At 47.2% G+C, this 22,527-nt stretch overlaps 1 protein-coding gene across 3 annotated transcripts in view; it reads left to right on the top strand.

Annotated features, from left to right (window-relative positions):
* ACAN (aggrecan) overlaps positions 1–22,527 on the top strand; it is a 48,632-nt gene that overhangs the window by 7,524 nt on the left and 18,581 nt on the right. For all 3 annotated transcript variants that reach the window (XM_062630657.1, XM_062630649.1, XM_062630640.1), the window contains 10 exons: positions 15,325–15,401; positions 15,851–16,222; positions 17,430–17,604; positions 18,134–18,261; positions 18,808–19,101; positions 19,714–20,226; positions 20,713–20,887; positions 21,288–21,415; positions 21,537–21,830; positions 21,986–22,177. In XM_062630657.1, the coding sequence (XP_062486641.1) occupies positions 15,332–15,401; positions 15,851–16,222; positions 17,430–17,604; positions 18,134–18,261; positions 18,808–19,101; positions 19,714–20,226; positions 20,713–20,887; positions 21,288–21,415; positions 21,537–21,830; positions 21,986–22,177 (2,341 nt within the window). In that variant the 5' untranslated portion in view covers positions 15,325–15,331. The remainder of the gene's footprint in view (positions 1–15,324; positions 15,402–15,850; positions 16,223–17,429; positions 17,605–18,133; positions 18,262–18,807; positions 19,102–19,713; positions 20,227–20,712; positions 20,888–21,287; positions 21,416–21,536; positions 21,831–21,985; positions 22,178–22,527) is intronic.

Genomic DNA, 22,527 nt, shown 5'->3' with positions numbered 1-22,527 from the left:
CAGAGTAATGCTGAAGCTTTGCTCATGCTTCCATTGTGTGTATTGGTGAAAGCAAAGGCACTCAAATACATTGGTTGGCACCTTCTTGTCAGTCTTGGCACAGTTTGTTTCCAATTTCTCCTATTCTTTGACTGGATTGCTTCCTGTTCTCCAAATAGGGCTGATTTTTCCTGTGGATCTGCAGTACCTTGTTCATTAGAGGTGTCTCTCTCATCTGTGCTGTTGGTGTAACTAAACAATAATATTTTGAAGCTGATTGGGTATCGGGGCCATTAGACTGTCAGATGGATGATTGCATTTGTCTCCCTTACACAATTATGTCCTTTCCCAGAAGTTGTTTTAAGGACTCAAATCCATGTTTTGCAGGAGCCCAAAGACAGAGAAGCACTTCTGTAAATTCCATAAGGTGCCTCACTCCATTTCCATCTTTAACTTCTGAAACACCATGGGCCGCTCGCAGGCTACCAGAGCTTTACTGAACAACCTTGACATTCTCGGAGATCCCACAGCATCTCACGAGAGCGCGCTGTATCTTTTGCTGTTGTCTCCAAACTTGTATTCAAGATCTCCTAAACTCATTTAAGAAGCCATCTGTTAGGTTTGTTTATGATCAGTGAGGCTTGTTTCTCTTTCTCTCCAAAATACTTGCTTATACTTTCTCTTTTGCTACATCCTTACAGTAGGAAGGAGCTTGCATTGAGTCTTTCAGAGACCAAGCACTATGAGCACAGCCATATGTCCAACGTGGCTTTTTAATGTCCCTAATGCTGCACACTTGAGAGGCCCTAGGCACTGGCTGGGCAAACCTGGTCTCTGCATGGACCAATCCTTATGGCCAGAACAAGCATCAGTTGTAGCCCCTCACCTTCCCACCATACTTCCGCCAAAAATCATTAGCTTAAAGCATGACACATTCAACCATGTTTGCAAAAATGCTCATTCTAAATGCTACAGAATGCTTGTTTTGAGCATTTAGCTGCCAAATAGTTTTCCTGAACATCACTCCTGTTGTTTATTTAGATAGTGTGGATCAATGTGCATTAATGTTGTGATAGGATTTTTTAGTTGCAGCTATGGAATTACCACAATTCTGAGACAATGCCCTAATGTTATGTATGGTCAGATGCAGTTCTCATACGGTGTGTAAAAGCCAATCAGGATTTTCCTTGCTATGGTGTCTTATGCAATTAATTCTGCTGTCTGAAAGCAGAGTGCTCTGTACAGATTTGTGGAGATTTAGACTTCCTTTTGAGAGCTCTCCCTGCTGTCTGTTGGGGACTTGCAAGCAGCTACTTGTCTAGACCAAGTTTTAATACTAGAACTTGGGCTTAATGCTCCTAACCTTAGAGGTAAATGGCACCTTTTCCATTGATTCCAGTGGTAACTGGACCTGGCCACCAGATGATTTACCTGCCCACCTTATTGGAAGAATTACAAGACAGTTTGGTTAAAATAGATCATAATTATTACTTGCCTTTGAATTGGTCTTTTATGCCAATAGTATAAAACTGATTTTACTCTTATACAGTTTCACTTGCTAATGTTGTGTGTCTGAGTTAAAATAGCAGCGTAGGGTGCTCCAGGATCCATTTTAAAGCCCGCATCTCCTCCATCCAGTGCTGGAGCGTGTTTGCAGGTTTGAAACACTTTGTGAGGCAGTTATTTTACCTACAAGGGGATCTGTGTTGGTGCCTTTCTGTTCTCTGAAATGTGGGCGCTCTTGGTTTAAGCTTTTCCACGTACCTCTGGAAAAACAACATTTTCTGCTGCCCTTACAGAGCTCTTCACCAAACACTGGGCAATGTTTTGGCACTCTCCCTCAACCACATCTCATACACAGGAATGTATTTGCCTCTCAGAAAACTTTGTATTCCTATGTAATTACTGGTTTGGTTTCCTCCATACCTTGCTTTCTCTTTCTGAAGGTATGACTGATTGACTTTGCTTAGCAAACTGTAGATTGGAGCTTAGCAGTAGCTTTCCAAACGTCTGTGGCTTATATCAAGGTTAAATTTCTTTCCCTTCACAGTCTATACATCACAGAATGATTTTATATTTCATGTAAGGGCATTGCTTTTGTGCAGGATTCTTGTGGTCTCCCCAGATTCACATTTGGGCTCTCTAGGTTTGGTCAGCAGCATACTTTCTAGATTGGAAGACCTCTAAGGCAGGGACTGCTTTCTGCCTGTGCTGGGGTTATTCAGTGGAGCCCTGAGATCTGGGCTGTAAAGAAAAGATTATTGATATGCATTCATTGACCCTAGACTCAAACTAATTTTGGTGAGGCTAATTGTCTCAGTCTTGTTCTCTCTTTCAATGTCACATCACAGTTCCTTCAGTACCTAAGCCCATTTATAAATTCATGCATATGCAGACAGAAAGCTTTCTATCTATGTGACATCCATTCAGGTCAAAGAGTTTGGCTGTTTCTCAAGTGCAGTGTTTCTCTCCAGGCCAGTTTCACTGTGTTTGACGGGAACAGACCTTTCAGTTAGGGCAGAGTTTTGTGAACCACTGAGATCTCCTTTGGGAAAAGGCGAAAGGCTGTGATTGAATTTTAGACTGAAGAATGGGTCTGATGCTTGGAAATTTATCCTTTAACTTTTGCTGCTTGTTTCAGAAAGTGTTTGCTTGAAGGCTTTTCTGAGGCAAGCTTTGCCCTAACCTAAAATGGACGTTTTGGCCAGGGAGCTAAAATGCTTCTGTCACTTATTGCCTTTCCTATGCAGAGGGGTCTCATTCTGTTTTCTGCCGGGTGGATGAATACATCACCCAGAGACCAACATCCACCTTCATGGAGGGGCCAGTGGCTAGAAGAGAACAATTTCCTAGGCAACTTTTCCATCTCCTTGCTCCTTCCCTCCAGCTCCCTGCCAGTCTCATAAAGTAGGACTCAAAGCTTTTGAGGTCTCTGATGGATGGTCTTTTCTCTGTGGCAAACCCAAAACAAACTTGTATGTCTGTGAACTACTTTGTCGTTATCTTCTTTCTTGTCATGTGTTGTTTTCTGCTGTACAATTTGGCTTGTACAGCAAAAGCATCGCTATAGTAGAAAAAAACAAGAGAGATTTATTTTCTGCCTTGAGTCCCTGTTGGTTTCTTCCCAAGAAGAAAAGAACAGGCTGAACCACAGGCAGGAGTTACTGTTCAGATAAAGTGACTTGACAAGTGAATAGGAGCAGTGGATGAATGCCCATACTCAATGGGACTGCTCCTAGCAAGGAGAGCTGAGCATCTCTCAGTGCTCCCAGCATGGCAAAATCCCCTTGGAATAACTGGTGCAGGACAGGGCAGTTGACTGTGCTTTGAGGTACCTCAGTTCCCCTAAAGGAATGGAGCAACATTAAAATAAACAGGGAACTTATTGACTGAGTCTGTTAAATTGAGTTAAATACACACTGTGTGTCTTGGCGAAGAGGGGAGAGTGTCCTGTGTGCCAGAACAGTCTCCTGGTACATGAACAGTTTGAGCATGTAAAAAAGGAAGGAATTGTGCAGGGATATAGAGCTACTGGGTGCTGGGAGATGGTGCTGGCTGGAGGCAGGGGGGTGTGTGTGTGTGACTGGGGATGAATATAAAGGAAAAGCCTGGAAGAAGAGAGAGCTGATGAGGCTTTAACAGGGCCTTAAGCCCTCCATACACAGGAAAGCCCCTGGTTTGTACTGATAGACATAGACACTGCCCCTGCTCAGCACCTGCCTTCTGCAAGGGCTGGTCCCTGGAAGGGAGGTGAGGGGAGCACAATGTCCATGGTCCATGTAATCTTCCACCACTGCTAAAGCTGTCAAGGGGGACAAAATGGGCTGGGAGAGCTGCTCTAGGAGGAAATGAGAGGAGACAACAAACCATTCCCGTGCTGGTCTGCGCCAGGTGGCTTCAGGGGGTGCAATGCCAAGGCATTGATTAAGTTTTCCTAGAACCAGAGATGGGAGTGAAAAGCTGCTTCTCTCTCTTAATCCTTCCTGTACCATTCAGTCTCCCAGATTGGTACAAGCTGCCATGGCTGGTTTGTGCTCAGTCTAGTTGTCAGGGGTTTGCTGGCAGAGGAAACTGAGAAGTAGGAGAGTCTTCCTCAACACAGCCAAACCCTCATTATAGTCTGAATATGAAGTCTGTGGCCTCTTTATACCGTGTGCCGTCTCTGTAAACTGGAAGGCAAAGCCAGGCCAGTGCCTCCAAAATTGAGGTTCATTATATCAGTCCCAGACAGCAGACATCTTTGAAAACCTACTCTGTTTTGGTACAGACCCCTTCTTCAGACACCAGAGTATGTGAGATCCTTCAGCAGCAGCGTCAAAATCCACACTTGCATTATGGTGGGGGGTTCACACTGATGGTAATATGAAGTCCTAGTGAGCAGAGGCTTGAGAAGAAAAGCTCTTTTGCTCCTAGGAGACTCTCTTTTCTTGCCTTTGCAAGAGGTGCACGTGAAAGTTTGATGTGCCTGAGGAGTCACAAACAGTTTGAGCTCCTGGAGACAGAATCAGTAATTCTTTGCTGCTCCACTGAAAATGCCAGTGATGTGCTCTGTAGGAAAAGATGGTTCTCTATCTTTTGGGGTTAAAAATGGGGTAAAAAAGTGCTAAGAGTTTGGTAGATTTCAAATCTTGCAGATTGTGGCAAGTAGTAACACTTGCTTGGACCACTGGAGCTACCTCCTGAATAGCACATGGTAGGATGTCTCTCCCCTTTCCAGCCAGTAGCCAGAAAGCCCCAGGCCCTCTCCCATGCCATTTGCCCTTCCAGGTCACCCCAAAGGGAGGATGGAGTCAGGATTCCACCTTCCTAGCAAAGCTAAACTGTGTATGTCTTGAATTTATGAGACAGGAAATCTACTCGGGAGGAAAGCTGGGGCTGAAACAGCCTCATTTGAGTAAATCTAAGCACAGTGTTTACACAATGTCTGGAATTAATGCAGAGAAAACTTTTAGGTGCCAACTTTGGAGGGAGAAAATGGGGAGAAAAAGAGGCAGATACTGAAACTGTGATGAAGCTGGAAACTCTTCCTCCAGGTTGGATGGAAGGTTGCTTCTACTGCTGTGAAGCACCAGAGAATGTTTATACTTGGTAATAAAAAGGGCAGATAGGATGTGATTGCTCACTTACCTTTTGTGTCGAAGCTGTGACAGTATGAGGACATTCAGTATTACCAGGTGTGTGTACTCCCAGCATGGACAGCCCCACCAGAGATCATGGTGCAGCATGGTGTGTGGAGGACATGAGTAGATGTCCTTAGCAAGAGGTTGCTGCAGGCTTCATATCTTTGAAGGGTTGCTGATCCACATGAAGGGACATGAATGCAAACCAAGGTTATGCTCAAAACTACACATGACTAACACCAACCAGAAATGTGGTCACACTACATGTCATTAGCATGACCTAAATATGCAGTTATTACCCTTTAGCCATGCACATGGTCTTGTGGCTCTCCCCTTGAATCTTCTTAAGTTTGTTGACTTCCCAAGCCAGCATGATGTTTTCTGTCTACCTGGAGCACAGGAAGAGGAAAACTCTTTACCACTGTGAAGCTGACAAGGACCAGCTTCGTGCTGTGTCTTCTAGTCCCTTTCAGTGACTTGTCAGATGGACTTTGACACCACGTTTCTTAGGAGCATATATATTGCATCCAAGGCAACTTTTGGGTAGCAGAGTATTAACAGATGATGTGGGCAGCAACTAGCAATGTCAGTGAAGGCTTATGTCTCTGTGCCTATGGATTCTGTATTAAAACATGCTTTCAAAGGGTTTCTGGAGGGCTGAGCTGTGTCAGAGCAGAAGGGAAGCAAGGCTGAAGATGTCCATGCATCTTCTGCCTGCTCAGTGCTTCTCTCTAGTCATGTTTGCATCTTATTCTGTAGCCAGAGGGGGATGTTTTTCATTTTTAAAGCTGGTTCCTTGCACAAGTGAAAAGTCACATCCTGCACCAGGGAAAGTCCCCAGTGCAGCCTGGGCATCCTTCACATACCCCAGCAGAGTAATGGGCCATTCCCAACAGGGGCAAGAGCCACTGCCAGTCAGCTGAGCTTTACCCATCTGCAGAGGACCTACCTGCCTGTTTAGCTGATGAAGAAGGTAGTTATGTGGTGATCTAGAGAGGTTCTACCATGTTAATGAAAGGAGGGGTTTCCAGGTCTCTCAGGGTTTTCTTTCTACTGCTCTGTCCTGGTCTTGGGTAGCTTGGATCCTAGGTGTGCAGAAACAAGAGCTTTCCCTATTTCTCAGTGGTTCTATAGTGGTTCAGTGAACTTGAATAGAAAAAGCCCTTCAAAGGCTTGTTCTTGGCTTCCTTGGATCATGGCCCAAGCTGCCATCTTCCCACTTATCCAGGGAGGACCTGGTTTCTCTTTTGTGTTCTGGTGGGCTTTCTCTCTCTGTCTAGGGGAGCTTTGCTTAAGGCTGACAACAGCTCCAGGAAACAAATGTGGGTTGTAACTTTCTTTCCCTGGAATATAATTGTTTACCTGCCTCCAATTGTTCGCCTTGTTACCAAAGAAGGGTCATGGATGACAGTCATTTCCAGAGACAGCATATCCTGGAGGAAAGGGATTTCCAAGTTCCATTGCTTCTCTGCAGGTTAAACTCTTCTTTCCTATCCTAACTGAAAGGACAGAACCCAATTAAACCTGACTGTTGTGCATAAAAACATGGGGTGTAAGGAGGCTTTATGAAGTGCATGATCACCTCCCATCTCTAAAAGTTGCATGTCTGGCAGTGGTCCAGGATTTCTTACTAGCCAACAGAGAAAGAGCTGAACCACTGAGACATCTATTTCATAAGGAGACGAATTGCTCTTCAGAAGTTTCTTTTTCTCCCCTTGGAGTAGAGAGGATTTTGAGTGTGAGCTTCAGCTAGACTCAAAGGTTCATTGTTCCCTTGAATTCAGAGGCTCTAGGAGGTGTTTGAATGTGGCTTTCGCTATCCATATTGAGCAGATGCTCAGAGCCATGGCAGCTCAGGGTTTGGTGCTGATCCCATACCTTCCATGAAAGGCTCCGGCTGTCATCTGCTTGCCATAATGGGCATTTTGCAACTTCTCTGTCCTTGAAGGGTAGGAAAATTACTGGTGTATGTTGTAGTGAACAGGCAGTTCTGGGTTTCCTGCAAAAGAGCTAGTTTTGGGGTGAGCACTGGTATGGGTTTCTGCTGTTCTGGAGCCTGTGTGTTTAGCTTGCTTCTGATACCTCAGAGGGAAAAAAGAAAGAAAGGAGAGAAATGCTGCTGAAGTCAATGGAGCTTTAATGTAAAACCAGTGTAAATCAGGGGAGAATGAGAGAGTGATGTGGTAGATATCAGAAAACAGATAAATGCTTATAAAGCTTGTTGTGTTCAGTGGGACATTTATTCCAGACCATATATCTGAGCTTGGATCACTAACTGAACCTAGAATATTACTATAGTTTTGCTAAGATTTCCTGTGGCATCTTGCTTATTGAGAGCATGTTCGTACATGCTTGGGTGTTTCAGCTTTTCCTGTGCTGTATGTTCAGTACAATTAGATGAAGTCAAATTATAATAGACTGCAACTCTTTCACTGAAAGAAAAGTCATAAAGACTGAAAATGGTGTGGCAGAGAACCAGGTCCAGTCAGCTTGGGTTCTTTGTGGAGGAGGACAGAGAGGAGCTCTGGACCACCATTATGGCTGTGGGACACACTGATAACCATCACCAAGGGGCCTTAGCAGAGCTGTGTCTGATCATATTCATGCCTGCAGTAGCAAGCGGTGCTTGAGGACAGGAGCCAGCTGACGCCTGAGCTGAAACCTGACATTACTCCCAGTCTTGAATAAATGCTCTCTGTTTTGTGCCTCATTCACTAAGGATGCTTAGTTCCATCAGTTCACCATGTCCTGTAGCCATCCAGGCAGGCGATGCTGCAGGACTGTCAGCATGTGAAGGACTACATCCCCTGATGACAAAATATCTGAGCAGTTACTGCCATGAGTCTTTCTGATTGGGGAAAAAAGGACTTTATTGTTGCAGGGATGGTTTCAGTAACAGAGCAGGCGGGAGCAGCATCCAAGCTGCTCTGTACATAAAGACCTTACTCTCAGAATGGTTTGGAAGCCAGACAGAATGGAATATTTCTCCTATTTTCTTTACAGCTGAAAAAACATGAAAAATCACAGGAGCTCATTTATTGCCATATTTCAGTTCCAACGTTTGCCTTATTTAAAAAAAGAAGAAAAAATAAAACTGGTTTTGCCCACCCCCCAACCCCCCCCTCCCCCATTTCCCCCCCTCCTTTTCCTTCCCTCCCATTTCCTGGACCAGGCTGAGTTTTTTAACAGAAAAGCTCTCAGTCCTGCACAGAGGCTGGGAACATGCAGAGGGACAATAAAGTGTTTGTTTGTAGAGATCATACAGGAACGGTCTGTAGTTTTACACAGGAGAGGAGAAACCATCACTTCACTCCAAAGCCTGCAAGGGCATGGGACGCGGTGCTTAGATGTCCCTGCTGGTGATGATGTCTCCTCAGATGCCATCAAACCCTTGGTCCCCAGTGCTGGTGCCTGAAATCATAGTGCTGAAATCAGCCTGGATGAGATGACCATGTGCCTTAGAGAAAATAAGGTTTGTTTCCTGATGGGGAACAAACCGGGGATGGAAAGCCAGCTGAGGAGTGAATCCAAGGCTGAATGAGTAGTGCTGCTTTTAACTGTTGTTCAGGAGCCTCTTTACACCCACAATTTTAAAGGAAATATTGTCTTTGGATATACTTTATGCCCAGGCATATCTTCTAGGCAATGAGTGGCATTTTCCTAGCTGCCAGGGACAATATGTAAGTGTATTAAAGGTCTTCCAAAACTGAGAAACAAGGAAGCTCAGAATGACCCGTCCGCCCCATCCAAAAGACAACAGCAGGATTAAGGGTGATGAAAATCAATTTAATGGCAACAAGGGTAATTAACATGGTCTGGAACAAGCAAAGGCCACGGGAGAAACTGCAGATGGGACTCAATTAAAATAGACTAGGACAGAAAATGCTTTCCAGCAAGCAAACAAGTTAGACTGTGCTGCAAACGGGCCATCTGGCTGTCTTCCACTGTACAGCCTTACTGTGTAGGCACTTTGTTGGACTTCCACTGTAGGGACTTTTCCCTTTCTTGCTCACTCCAGATGTTCCAGCCTTCTTTCAAAATGTGGGGACAGGGTTGGAAGAGCAAGGGATTGAACCTGTCTGTACATATGTACACACTTCCCTCCACACACACTTGGGTGCTCAAATAAACGTATTTATATGCAGCCAATTTAGGACAGTCTGCACACAAGCAGATACAGAAGCACAGCTTTTAGGCATAAAATCAAGTGGAAATAAGCTTCAATGAAAGGGACAGTTGTTCTTTGGAGTGGAAAGCTCCTGAGCCTAACAGCATTTCCCAACTTTGTCCTTTTTGGAATGAGCTTTTCCTGAATTCTCCCTGTCCCGCGATGAACTGGAGAGGGTTTTGCTTCTGTCTTGGTCACTGGTTAGAGAGGGTAGGATGGATGGGATTTCCATGGCAGCTTGGTTGGATTCTTCTTCTTCCAGACTGCTTGGTACCCTGCACAGGGACAGTTATTCTGATGCAGATTCATAGCTGTGACCTTGCATAACTTGTCCTACCCTCTCCTCTCTTCTCACCACTCCTGCTCCAGCTGTTCTCTCAGCAAGTGCAAATGGAGTTGTACAAGAAAGCAATCTGAGGGGCTGGAAGGTGTTTCTGTAGCATGGACCCTGCAGAAAGCATAGAATCATAGAATTGTTTGGGTTGGAAAGGACCTTAAGATCATCCAGTTCCAACCCCCTGCCATGGGCAGGGATGACTCACACCAGACCGTATTGCCCAAGTCTCTGTCCTTGAACACTGCCAGGGATGGAGCATTCACAGCTTCTTTCGTGGTTGCTGCTTGTGTGTAGGGCTCAGTGCTGCAAGATTTAGTCCCTCCCTACTGAGAGGATTGTCCCTGCCCTAGACAGTGCTCTCAGCAGTCACCCTAGGAAGAGCTGCACCAAAGTGTCTGCAGAACTTCTCTTCGAGGTGACTTTTTGTGCTAGAAGATAAGGGTCCTGCAGCTGAGTTGGAGTTTGTCAGCAGCGACATGGTAGCTCCTATGGGTTCAATAGTTCACCTTTTTCTAGCAGGCAGGATACTTTAGTGTTTTCCCAGAAAAAAACAGTCAAATGAAGTTATCTCCAGAGGCCTGTGTTATCTGTGACGTGGTAGAGGCACTGGCTGTATCCCCCTTATGTTGCTCAGGTTCACTTCTCTCCTGAGCCACCCAGCTAAGCTTCCAGTTAGGGGCCAATCAGTAAGATGCTGAGCAAGGGATGTTTCTGACACTACTTAGCCTGCTCCAGGCTTTATTCTGCCTTTACTCAGTTGTGCAGCCCAGGCACTCCCTTATCCCAAAAAGCTTTTCCTATGTGCCAGTTCCATTTCAGCAAGCCCACACTGCTCCAGCATGGTTCTCCCATATGTTGAACTGTACCTTCATGCTCATTTGGCACAGCTCGTTTAATCTCTTGTAGAGACAATAACCACACTTGAGCTAATCACCCTCCTGCTCTGGTAGTGGAGGATTGTTAGCTTTGAGGTGATATGATTTAGTGTGAGGTGTCCCTGCCCACGGCAGGGGCGTTGGAACTAGATGATCTAAAGGTCCTTTCCAACCCTAACCATTCTATGTGCTATATACAATCCCTTCTAGATGTTGCTTTAGAATGAGAGGAGCAACCTCCCCAATTCCCTTGGATTGACAGACCAGGTCTCCATCACCTGTGTTATCCATATCTGCTCGGGCAGACCTCTGTCTTGACTTACATCCAGAACTGCTCCTTCAAGCAGCTGTTTGCTCATTACCATGTGCTTGGACATCCCACTAGAGACAACACGGAGTAGAAGTATTGCAGCATGGAACCACTGCTGTAACAACAGGACATTAATCAAAGGCATTCCCAGCATAGTGAATCCCAACCAGAGCCGAGTGCAGGCTCAGGGTTGGATCTCTTTGGCATGCTTTAAGGGAGTGAAAAATGGTGATCAACACTGCAAACAGCACCCTGAGGAGTAGGTTGGGTTTCTTACTGGCAGGGAGTCAACTCTTTCGCAGAATACACCCAAAACTGTTACTGTGATTTGTTTAACCGCTGCTCAGGAGGAAAACCCATTGCCTCTGGGCTTCTGTGGGATAATAGGAGCTTGGAGTGGTTTTCTCCATAGCTAAACAAAACTACAAATATAATGCTGGTCACAGCTGTTACCATATGACGAGATATTTCCTCATGGAAGATCAGCATAAAGTTTGAAGAAGACAAGGAGTACATGAGGTTCTTTTAGATTTTGGGACAAAGTGAAATTCCCTCTATTTAGTGCACTTTGTTCTGTGATGTCTGATGGACGGATGAACCTGCTCTCCTCCTACCCACTGCCAGTGTACACAGAAATAACAACTGTGTGGGACTCGGAGCAATACCAGTTCAGGCACAGACCCTAGAAGTCTTTTCAGCCACACAGCTTCCATTATATTTAAACACCTCTGTTTCCATGCTCTAGGATGTTTCTATTCTTTAGTAGGTAATCTACATCTAAAGCTGCCTGCCACTCTTGGCCAAGCTTATGACGCTCAGGGCTGTTCAGCTTGGCAAAAGGCAGAGGTGTCTGAAAGCTGCTTGATCTAAGGCGCCTGGAGAAGTAAGAGCTTGTATTTAATGTTCAAGCAGCTATCATGACTAAAGACTTGGTTACTAATGGCTTGCAGAATGTCCTTTACTTGGATCCCCTCCAAGCACCTTCTGCCCTGGAGGGTCCCCCCCTGCTCCCAGGGTGCATATGATCTTCGCTTTCCTATTTCTCCTTTTATCCAGAGGATGAAAATGGAGGATACCCACTGGAATGGCAGCTTTGGGATGGTGCAAGTAGAAATAACCTGAGCCCAACCTGTAGCCTCATTCCAGGGACAGTCCTCAGTCACATAGTGAAAGTGGTGACCTACTCGGGGAGGTTCTGAATGCACGGTCACACAGTTATTTGTTCTTGTAGGAAGCATTCCTCTAACTAAACAAGACCATGCTTCAAAGCATGGGCTTCACTTTTGCTCCACAGCTTAAAGATATGCCAAAACACAGAAGATGCCTGCTTCAAGTTTTCTGCAGTGCCTCATGTAGTAGCAGTGACTGGTCTATAACCTGGAGACGTTCCCCAAAATACAGGTTGAGCCTTTTTCCTTCTCTTCTACTGGCAGCTTACCCCCAAATCCCTTTCTCCCTGCCTCACTTGGAGCCAAGGGTTGCATTGCCTGTGTGGACTTCAGGCTTGGCAGGCTGAGATTGAGCACGGAAGGGATTTAATTTTACAGGATGCCTTTTTGCTTTAGATCCTCCAAGACAGGTAAAAAAATGTGTGTGATATTCATAAGCGTGATTCTTTGTACTGCCTAGAGCCAGACAAGATGAATAACACAAGAGCAGAGATCGAAACATTGATACGTTCGTATTCGTGAATTTTAATGTCAGAAGGGACAATTCTGGGTTGATCTGTGAATGTAACTTTAAACTTCACCCAGTTATCTCTGTACTAAGACCATCAACTTGCATTTGCCTAAGCGGTACCTTCCAAAGAAGCCTTCAAGTTTGAATTTGAAGCTACTGAGGGATAGAAGCTCTATTGCTCCCCTTGGTACGAGTGTCAATGATCCATCACCCCTATGTAAAATGTGGGCTTTGTTTCCCATGTGAATTTACTTGGCATGTGGCTCTCAGCTATTAGTTCTGTTGATGACTCTGTTAGATTAATGGGCCCTTTAGCACCAGCAGCTTCTGCTTGAAACAATATTTGTGCACTTCCCAGTCTTTTCTTTTTTTTCCTTTTTTGTTGCAATAATTGAATTCAGACTTTGAGCATCCCCTCACAAAGCATTTCCTCACATCCTTGCTAGTGGATGTATTCTGCATCACCTTTTCCTGATACCCTCATGTCAACCCAGAGGTGTGTGAAATCTTCCCATTGCTTACCGCTGTAGCACAGAGGTATTCCTGAGGGTTTTTATGTTGGATAATAGCAGTAGCTTTCCTTATTGACTGCCTTCTAGGACATGACACCCCATTGTCAGGCACATTCTGTGTCCCTTGCGTAATTTTATATCTGATTCTATTAAAACAGTCAAATTGGAAACACATTGGGTCTAATACTGACCCCTGTAGACTCCCAACAGAAATATCTCCTTCAATGTCAATGTACATCAGAGGGCTTCTTCTAGAGAGCTGCAGTTAGGCTTCTGCTGAACCATTTTAATGTATGTACTACTGGCACTGCGTTACCTTCATATCATGGAACCCTGTGAAAGTGAAACCTTACCAAATCTGATAACATGATGTTACAGACATGCAGGCAGCTTTATCAGACAAACTTAGAATCATGCCAACTAATAAAATCGAGTTTGGAAGCACCTCCTTTGTATACAAGTGCTTCAGCTAAGATTAATATTGCACCTCTTCTTCAGTGAATTATGACTTGAAGCCTGTATCTGATTTTTCATTATTTTGCCTGGAATTTATGTCAGTCAAACTAGCGTGTATTTGAGGCTCATTGTTGTATATCTTGCCTGATTATTGGCACAGTGTTTCAGTATTTGGGACCTGTCCCAGTGCTCCAGCACAGATTATAAATGAACATCAGTGGGCCAGCAATTTACTCAGCCAGCTCTTTAAGGACTCTTCGGTATGGCTGTTTAGGCAAGCAGATTTCAGCCTGTTCATCCATAGCAGATGGTGTTTCCAATTCTCCTTGCTTACTGTTGAGCAGAAGGCACTTCATTGCCCCCCCCACCCCATCCTATGGAGCACATCCCACTGCCTTCACCCATCTACTGACTGCCAAACACTTTGACCTCTTCTGCATCATGGTAGTTGACTTGGTACTGGCCATCAGTAGAGGAAAATGAAGTCGACTGTCATGCTGCAAAGAGGTTCATAATACATTGCTTATGCAGATATCATTCCTAACCAGAGAGACACCCAAACATATGTACAATTCCATGGTTTCTCCCTGATGTTGGCACTTACCTGACGCTTTATTTCCATACACAGCAGAAACTGAGATACATCCATTTGGTCTTCTCTGCTGATGTGTTTCAGCCCTGTTCTCTCCTATTGTCTGCCAGTGTAGTTGTGTCTATTAACTGAAGCTTCCACAAAGATAAGATTGTGTGATGTGTCAGGTCGAAATGAATGAGTGCATGGAGGTCAATTCTTTCATAAGTGAAAAGGTTAATGCCGGGCTGTACAGGATGAGGTTATTTTTGGCCTTTTCTTGTACCAGTGAGGACACTTAATGTCTTTCTGCAAGGTCAATAGGCATATACTCAGTGCTCACTCAGCTGGGATATTTCTAGATCATAGGAGTTAAACAGCCAGTATTTGGACAGGTGACCTCACAGGAAACACCAGTGACTCAGTAGGTGCGGTCCTTCTGAGTCAGGGCTGAGATGTGATGCCAGACGATGCTGTGTTGCTGGAGGACACAGTCTGTATTTGAAATACAAACCAATTTGAGTGTTTGTGGCCATCTAATATCTCATGATATTGCACTGGATGATAATCCAGTTAGGATTAATTTAGTTGGCCTCCCTAAATTGTTTCTGCCATCCAGTGTTAGCAGGATGCTCCTCTCCTTTCCTAAAGGTTTCAGAAAGAGCAGGCTGCTCTGGCTAATTGAGGGAACTCAGGAGAATATTTTTAGGGTGGATTTAAGAGCCCAGAGTTGTATCATTTGCAGTTAAGGCTATGTATGCTGTCACTGCAAGAGTATTGGACCAAAGCATTGTAACCTTTGCCTTTTCCCCCATGTAGAGGGCAGATTTCCCTTCAGAGCATTTTAAGATATGTAAAACGCATCCAACCATCTGGCCTAAGAGCCAATGCTGATTTAAGTGGGAGATGCTGGTGAGGGGCAGCTCCTGCTCTAAGACAAAGACTTGGTGGATGTAATGGCCCCTTTTGAGTAAATACATAGTAAGTGAATATCTGTCACAAAATTGTCTTTCTGCTTCACGGGTAAGATCAAATCACAAGAGAGAGAATGGCAGAGCAATATAATAAATGATCTATAATAACTCTTCAGTCTGTCATACATAGCAGAGCATCTTATTTGTCTCAGACTCATTTCCTGAAGCAAGAGGCACTTTGAGACAGCGTTCTTCCCCAAGGACCAGCTTTCACTGCCACATGTAGGAGGCTTAAGGGGTGACCGAAACCATCTCGCTGCCCTGCAGCAGCATCCACAGCTCTCTGCTCCCTCTGAGCATACAGCTCTCATAAGTCCTTTCTCACTGTGTTGTTTCTTGCAGGTAAACTATGACCACTTTACTATTAGTGTTTGTGTGTTTGCAAGTCATCACCGCAGCCACCTCTGTGGAGCTCTCAGGTACGTGCCTTGGGCTGAGGGAAAGCGGGACTGAGCAATGTGCTGTTCCTCTGTTGGGATGACCACTGTGCCATAACCTCTCACTACTCTTGTACTGAGAGCCAGAGAGGTAGCTCCAGGAAAAGGCAGATTTATGGGGAAAATAAGGGAATTCCAGCATTCTGCTTTTTAAACCTTATCAGGTGTGATCTGCCAGTGTGGACTGCAGCAGAGCCCTTCATTCTCACATCCAGCACTGGTCTAAATCCCCAAAGCAACCATGGCACAAGGTTGCTTATAACTTCCCTTTCTGAAAGTTATTTTCAGCAGACTAAGCCAAAGAGGTTACGTCTGAATATGAAGGTACAGGTTTGCAAAGCAAATACAGGCATTGGAGCATATGGAAACACTGGATATTTGGGATTATATTCATTATTGAAGTAAGCATTATTTTGTTTGGGAATTGGCAGACAGTAGTGATGGCCTGGAAGTCAAGATACCTGAGCAGTCACCCCTGCGTGTTATCCTGGGAAGCTCCCTGAACATCCCGTGTTACTTCAACATCCCAGAGGAACAGGACACCAGCGCTCTACTAACACCACGGATCAAATGGAGCAAGCTCTCCAATGGAACCGAAGTCGTCTTGCTAGTGGCTACCGGTGGGAAAATCCGGCTCAACACCGAGTACAGGGAGGTGATCTCTTTGCCCAATTACCCAGCCATCCCCACTGATGCCACTTTGGAAATCAAGGCCCTGAGATCCAACCACACTGGGATTTATCGCTGTGAAGTGATGTATGGGATTGAGGACAGACAAGACACAATAGAGGTCATAGTGAAAGGTGAGATCCTGCCCTTGCTCTCGCCTCTCGAGGAAAAGCAAGGCAGAAAGGAGGGAAGAAATATACGGGCAGAGGAGGTACTGCTCTCCCTATAGGCATAAACCCTTTCAGTCAGGTCATAGATAAGGCAATGGGATGGTGAGTGGAAGCCATGGGTCAGTCATTTATTTTAGCAGGCTAGGACCAGACTAAACAAACTAGTAAAGTGACTCATGGCAGAATATATGGCAATAAAATGACTCTTCTGGCAGAATGTGAGTTACAGAGACGACAAGACGACAACCTTGGCAAGAGATGGTGCTGGGCACGCTGGGCTATGGCTCAGAGGGGTGAAGCTGGGCTGTTACGAGACCTTTTATTTCTTCCTAGCATTTTAGGAGATGGGATGCCCTCAGCTGTTCTAGAAAAACCTTTCCCATCATCTCACAAAGCCTGTCCTAGTAATGGGTGGATAAAATAATAAGTTTCCTACAAGTCTCATCCTGATCAGGGCTTTTGCTTTCAGAGTAGCACAGAGACAGCTCCCACTACAGCAGTTAAGTGGCAGGTCTCTGCTGCTCACGTGCATTGAAGCTTGTGTCTGACAGAAGAGGCTGGGAGCTCCCCATTGCCTCCTGGTGAATATTCCACTTGAGTTAACGCCCGCTCATGCCAGACCAGAGCGTACCAATAGCCATCTTCTATAAAATACATATTTTGGAGCAGGTCTGGAGACTTTCAGTATATTTATCTCTTGTTATTGTTTCCTGGGTGTTTGTGCACAGTGGTTGACACCCTGCACCCTTGGTCCTGAGCAGAACCTTGGGAGGTGACAGCTTTCACAGTCCCTGCTCTGCCCCACTGGCTGTTTTCTGAACGCTGCACAGAGCTGTGTCACGAAAGCATTGAGACCCAATGGTGATATTAGCAATGTGTTCTGGGCAATGGGTTTGACCCCACTGTTCACACTACTATTCAGGTACTGGTTTTTAATGCACTATGACTTTGCTACAGCACTATGGGAGAGCAGTCTCTGTCCTAGGTCACAAGGTCCTGTGAAAGGAGCCCGTCAAGTCACCCTTGGCTTGGGATGCTCAAATGCAATCTGTATAAATAGTCCATTGTTTCTAGTTGATACATGTAGTATCTGTCCAAATCCATAACTTCTCTATAAGGGGGGGCTGGTTGCTCTCCAGCAGACGTGAGTGATAACCCTTGTGTTTTCCAGGCGTCGTATTCCACTACAGAGCCATCTCCACAAGGTACACCTTGAACTTTGAGAAAGCAAAGCAGGCCTGTATCCAGAACAGCGCTGTCATTGCTACTCCTGAGCAGCTGCAAGCTGCCTATGAGGATGGGTACGAGCAGTGTGATGCTGGCTGGCTGGCTGATCAGACTGTCAGGTAAGGAACAGTGAGGGGAAAGCCACAGCAGGGTCACAGGGAAGGGCTTCTGTAATGAAGACACCAACTGAAAATGGTTGAGAAACCTGCTAAAGAGCAGGTGTTGTAGTTGGTGTGCAGAGGGAGGTGGCAGATTGCCCATCATTTTCTGCCAGGGGGGAATCTGTAGCAGGAAAGCAGGGTGACCACTGTCCTCCTCAGCTGGTGTTGACAGCTGAGGGGGCAATGGTTTAATCATGATCCTTCATCTTCCCTGAACAAAATGATGCTATGCCCAAATGCACCAGTGTGGCTCCACTGTAGGACTCCTCTCACTGGGAGATACCTTGGCCTGATGTCTTTGGCCAGTGGTCCTGCTGTGCTCGGGACCATCATGGGGAGGACAGGACAGGAGATTATCCCTCCCTTTCCCCATAACCCAGGAAAAGCCATAACCCATCACACTGTGCTGTGCTTCACAGCTTCATCCTAGCCTCACTGTGGCTGCCAGGGTTCTGCCCCCCTCACTCCTTACACTCTCTTTCCCCAGGTACCCCATCCACTGGCCCCGGGAGCGCTGCTATGGTGACAAGGATGAATTTCCAGGAGTGAGGACCTATGGCATCCGTGAGCCAGATGAAACCTATGATGTTTACTGCTATGCAGAGCAAATGCAAGGTGAGTTGGGGCTTTTATTGTTACTAGATGCAGAAACAGGACAAAGCTCTGATCATGCTTAGACTGGACAACAGTAAATATAGAAAGGCAAAGGGTCTAGAGACAAGACAGTTTAAAGATACCCAGCAAGGCCAGATGTTCTCTACAGTCTCTTTGTTAGACCTTGGACAATTTTAATGTCAAATGACTAATGCATTACAGAGGGTGGAGTCTGTCTAACCTCCACATGAATCCATGGCACCTCTGTTCATCCATTTGAGGGTGTGACATTGAGGTGCACATCACCCACTCTTGTGACGGGGATCCATTGGAATATTCAGCACATCAGAACTGAAATTTTCTTTTGTCTTCCTCTTGCCCTGTGGCTCCAGCTGGTTTGAGATGTCTGTATTCATTTGGACAGTCACCAACATGGGGTTGCAGTTCAGCAGTGACACACGGGGCTTTTCATCTTATCCACACTCTCAGGAGCGGGAAGGGGAAACCAAAGGAATTGGGATTAAATTGCACAGCTCAGTCCTGTGCTAACGGGTGCTGTGATTGCAGGTAAAGTCTTTTATGCCACCGCCCCCGAGAAGTTCACCTTCCAAGAAGCTTTTGACAAGTGCCGCAGCCTGGGGGCCCGTTTGGCCACCACCGGGGAGCTGTACCTGGCCTGGAAGGACGGCATGGATGTGTGCAGTGCCGGCTGGCTGGCCGATCGCAGCGTCCGCTACCCCATCTCCAGAGCACGGCCCAACTGCGGAGGGAACCTGGTGGGAGTGCGCACAGTGTACCTGTACGTCAACCAGACCGGGTACCCTCACCCCAGCTCTCGCTACGATGCCATCTGCTATAGTGGTGAGTGCGCTGGGGCTGCGGGATGAGCAGTGCGCAGTGCATCAGGAAGCAGGGTCTCCCTGGCCAGAGCTAACATCTTGCTGCTTTAAGCTGGTTTTAAGAGGGGATGAAAGCAGGTTTGGCAAAGGACTCGGTCCTTTGTTCGTGTTCAGGTAGGAAGCAGATCCAGAAAGGATGCCTGACCTGTACAAGAGGTGGTGCTGTAACCCATCCCTCTTCTCTGCCGTTGTCTTTCTCCCACGGCTCAGACCTCTTGAGGTTATCCAAGCTTCGCCCCCTCCCTCCGGCCACCTTGAATTCCTTGCAGCAGGCACTAGAGGTCAGTGCAGACTTGAATATGGGCAAGGTGTTCCCGGGAAGAGCTGGAAGGAGAGCAAGGAAAGTCCGCTCTGATTTACCAGCTGCGGAGCGTGTGGTGGCTTATTGCCTCCAACTCATGAGCATGCCCTTCGTGCTGGGGTGTAGTAGAAAGCAATAGCAGAAGCAAGGAAACAATTCCTTCTATCAGACCATCATGATTTCCCTGCTCCCCTCAGAGCCAGCAAAGACCCAGGTTCTCAGGGGCTAAATTGATCGCATCCTCTCTGATCTCTGCTTTGTGTCCTGGTGCAGGGGATGGCGTTGAGACTCTGGTGCCAGGGCAGTTCATTGACGAGACTGGAAGCGAGCTGGGCAGCGCTTTCACTGTGCAGACCGTCACCCGCACCGAGGTGGAGCTGTCACTGCCCCGCAACGCCACCGAGGAGGAGGCCCGCGGCAGCATCGCCACGCTGGAGCCCATGGACATCACCCCCACCGCCACCGAGCTCTATGAGGGCTTCACAGTCCTGCCCGACCTCTTTGCCACCGGTGTCACAGTAGAGACAGAGGCCCCAGAGGAGGAGAACGTGACCAGGGAGGATGTCACGGGGGTGTGGGCTGTGCCTGAAGGGGTCACCACCATCACCTTAGGCACTGCCATCACTACCGAAGCGGCAGAGGTGAGCACGGTGGAAGAGGCCCTGGGGGGGACAGCCACACCAGGGCTGGAGCCAGCTTCAGTGTTCACAGTGGAAGATCAGCTCGTGCAAGTGACAGCAGTGCCCGGTGTTGGTCTCCTCCCCGAGCAGCCCATCTCCCCCACGGGTAAGTCACCAGGAATGAGAAGCCTGAAGGTCGGTTTATCTTTGGGGTAACCATTCAGCTGAAAACAGCCTGAGCTTCTGCTATCACGAAGTCCCTGGGGATGTGCAGGCCTGTTTGGGGTCAAGGATAGGCTGAGTACATCCATTGCAGTATGACAAGGAGGGGTGAGGAGGAGGATGCGAGCCTCCCCATCATGGGCTGAAAAGGACCTAGCCTGCTGATGCTTGGAGCTGCAGTGGTCACACTGTGCTCCCATGTGCATCTGCCCCCAAGAAAGGGGAAAGCCAAGGTAGGAAGATCCTAGAGAAAGGCTAAGAAGATTCCCAGAATATGGCAGTGGAGCTAAATGAATGAGGCATCTCCATCAAAGCAGGGTTGTCAGGCACTGGTCCCTGCACTGCTGTTGGGAAGACACTTTCTGGTCACATATCTTGGTATGGGGAGGGTCCCGTATCTATTGTCTCACCACAGCATCTCCTCTCCCAGGTGTGGTGTTTCACTACCGTGCTGGCACCAGCAGATACGCCTTCTCCTTCGTCCAAGCCCAAGAGGCCTGCCTGGAGAACAACGCTGTTATCGCCACTCCAGAACAGCTCCAGGCTGCCTACGAGGCTGGGTTTGACCAGTGTGATGCCGGCTGGCTGCGGGACCAGACGGTCAGGTACTGATGTGGGGAAGGCACCTCCCAAAATGACTGCTTACCCATGAAACTGAGGCTTTACTCTGGCTTGTCCTGCTGCTCTACTCATGGGCATCTAAAGCTTTGCTGACCTAAGGCTGTCTCCAGGCCATGATATGTAGTGGCCATTAGATGTGTTCTCAACCTGTCCTACCCAGTTCCTAACCTGTGTACCTATTCTGCAGCGGTGAGCTCCCTGACATGTAGAAGTAAATTTTGCATTCATCGCCCCAGGCTGTAAGTGGGCTTGTTTCCAAGTCATGCTGGGGTCTCTGAGCACCCCTAACAGTGAAGTGCTTGTGTCTTGCTCCCAAGTACACTGAGGTTCTTCAGTCCAGGGTACATAAGGTTGACCTTGGGTTAACTCCTTTTCTTTTGGTAGGTATCCCATTGTGAACCCCCGAAGTAACTGTGTAGGAGACAAAGAGAACTCTCCGGGCGTACGGTCGTATGGCATGCGCCCAGCCTCAGAGACCTATGATGTGTACTGCTACATCGACAGGCTCAAGGGTACGTTCTCCCCATTCCTATGGGCACTGCCGTGGAGCAAAAACGTGCTTCACACCTCCACATCTGCATGCATATGGATGGGATGCAGGGACTCACGCCTGTTTCCTCTCCCATCCCTCAGGCGAGGTGTTCTTTGCAACCCAGCCAGAGCAGTTCACCTTCCTAGAGGCTCAGCAGCACTGTGAGAGCCAAAACGCCACACTGGCCTCTGTTGGCCAGCTCCACGCCGCCTGGAAGCAGGGTCTGGACAGATGCTATGCTGGCTGGTTAGCCGACGGCAGCCTCCGCTATCCCATTGTGAGCCCCCGTCCTGCCTGCGGAGGGGATGCGCCTGGTGTGAGAACCATCTACCAGCACTACAACCAGACGGGCTTTCCAGACCCACTGTCCCGGCATCACGCCTTCTGCTTCAGAGGTACCTTCCCCTTGTTGGAGGGTGTGGAGAGCTGTCTCCTCAGGGAAAGGCATTCCACAAGGGAGGTTGGGAATATTGGGGTGCCAGGTCGGGAAAGCACCAGCACCCTGGACTGTGACTTGTTGGGAGCTAACTCCAATTCCTTTCTGTTCCAGCTCTGCCACCTGCGGAGGAGGAAGGGGTCACCTTGTTCTTTGAAGATGTGCTGGCAACCCAAGTGATCCCTGGAGTGGAGGGGGTACCCTCTGGGGAGGAGGTGACTGTGGAGACAGAGTTTGCCACTCAACCTGAGAATCAGACAGCCTGGGGGACTGAGGTGTTCCCAACCGATGTGTCGCTGCTCTCAGGTGGGTCAGAGCTTCCCCATCTCCTGTGTCACTCTTGGTTGGTGTTGCAGGGCTGGGACACTCAGAATAAATGGGCTGTGTCCTTGCTGAAGGGGAATTCCTCAAAATCTTAATGATTATCACCATATTAGCAAAGGCTGAGTCTGTGCACACAGGAGTTACACATGTATTATTGAACTTCTAGCTAGGACTGAATGAATGACCGGCACATGCAGCATTGCTAGAGCACCTCACAAAATATATTGTTGTGTTTCTGGGGTGGCAAGCTAGAAACAGATCTCATGTCACGTCTTCTACAAAGGACAGAGCTGCAGCGTGATTAGAGCAGCACCAGTCTTGTTCTCTTCCAA

The sequence above is a fragment of the Pezoporus occidentalis genome, unplaced genomic scaffold (assembly GCF_034315485.1).
Source record: "Pezoporus occidentalis ecotype Australia unplaced genomic scaffold, CSIRO_AGI_Poc_V1 ctg11, whole genome shotgun sequence".
Classification (NCBI taxonomy): domain Eukaryota; kingdom Metazoa; phylum Chordata; class Aves; order Psittaciformes; family Psittacidae; genus Pezoporus; species Pezoporus occidentalis.
The sequence above is the reverse complement of the archived record's forward strand: the minus strand, read 5'-3'. Positions and strand labels throughout refer to the sequence as shown.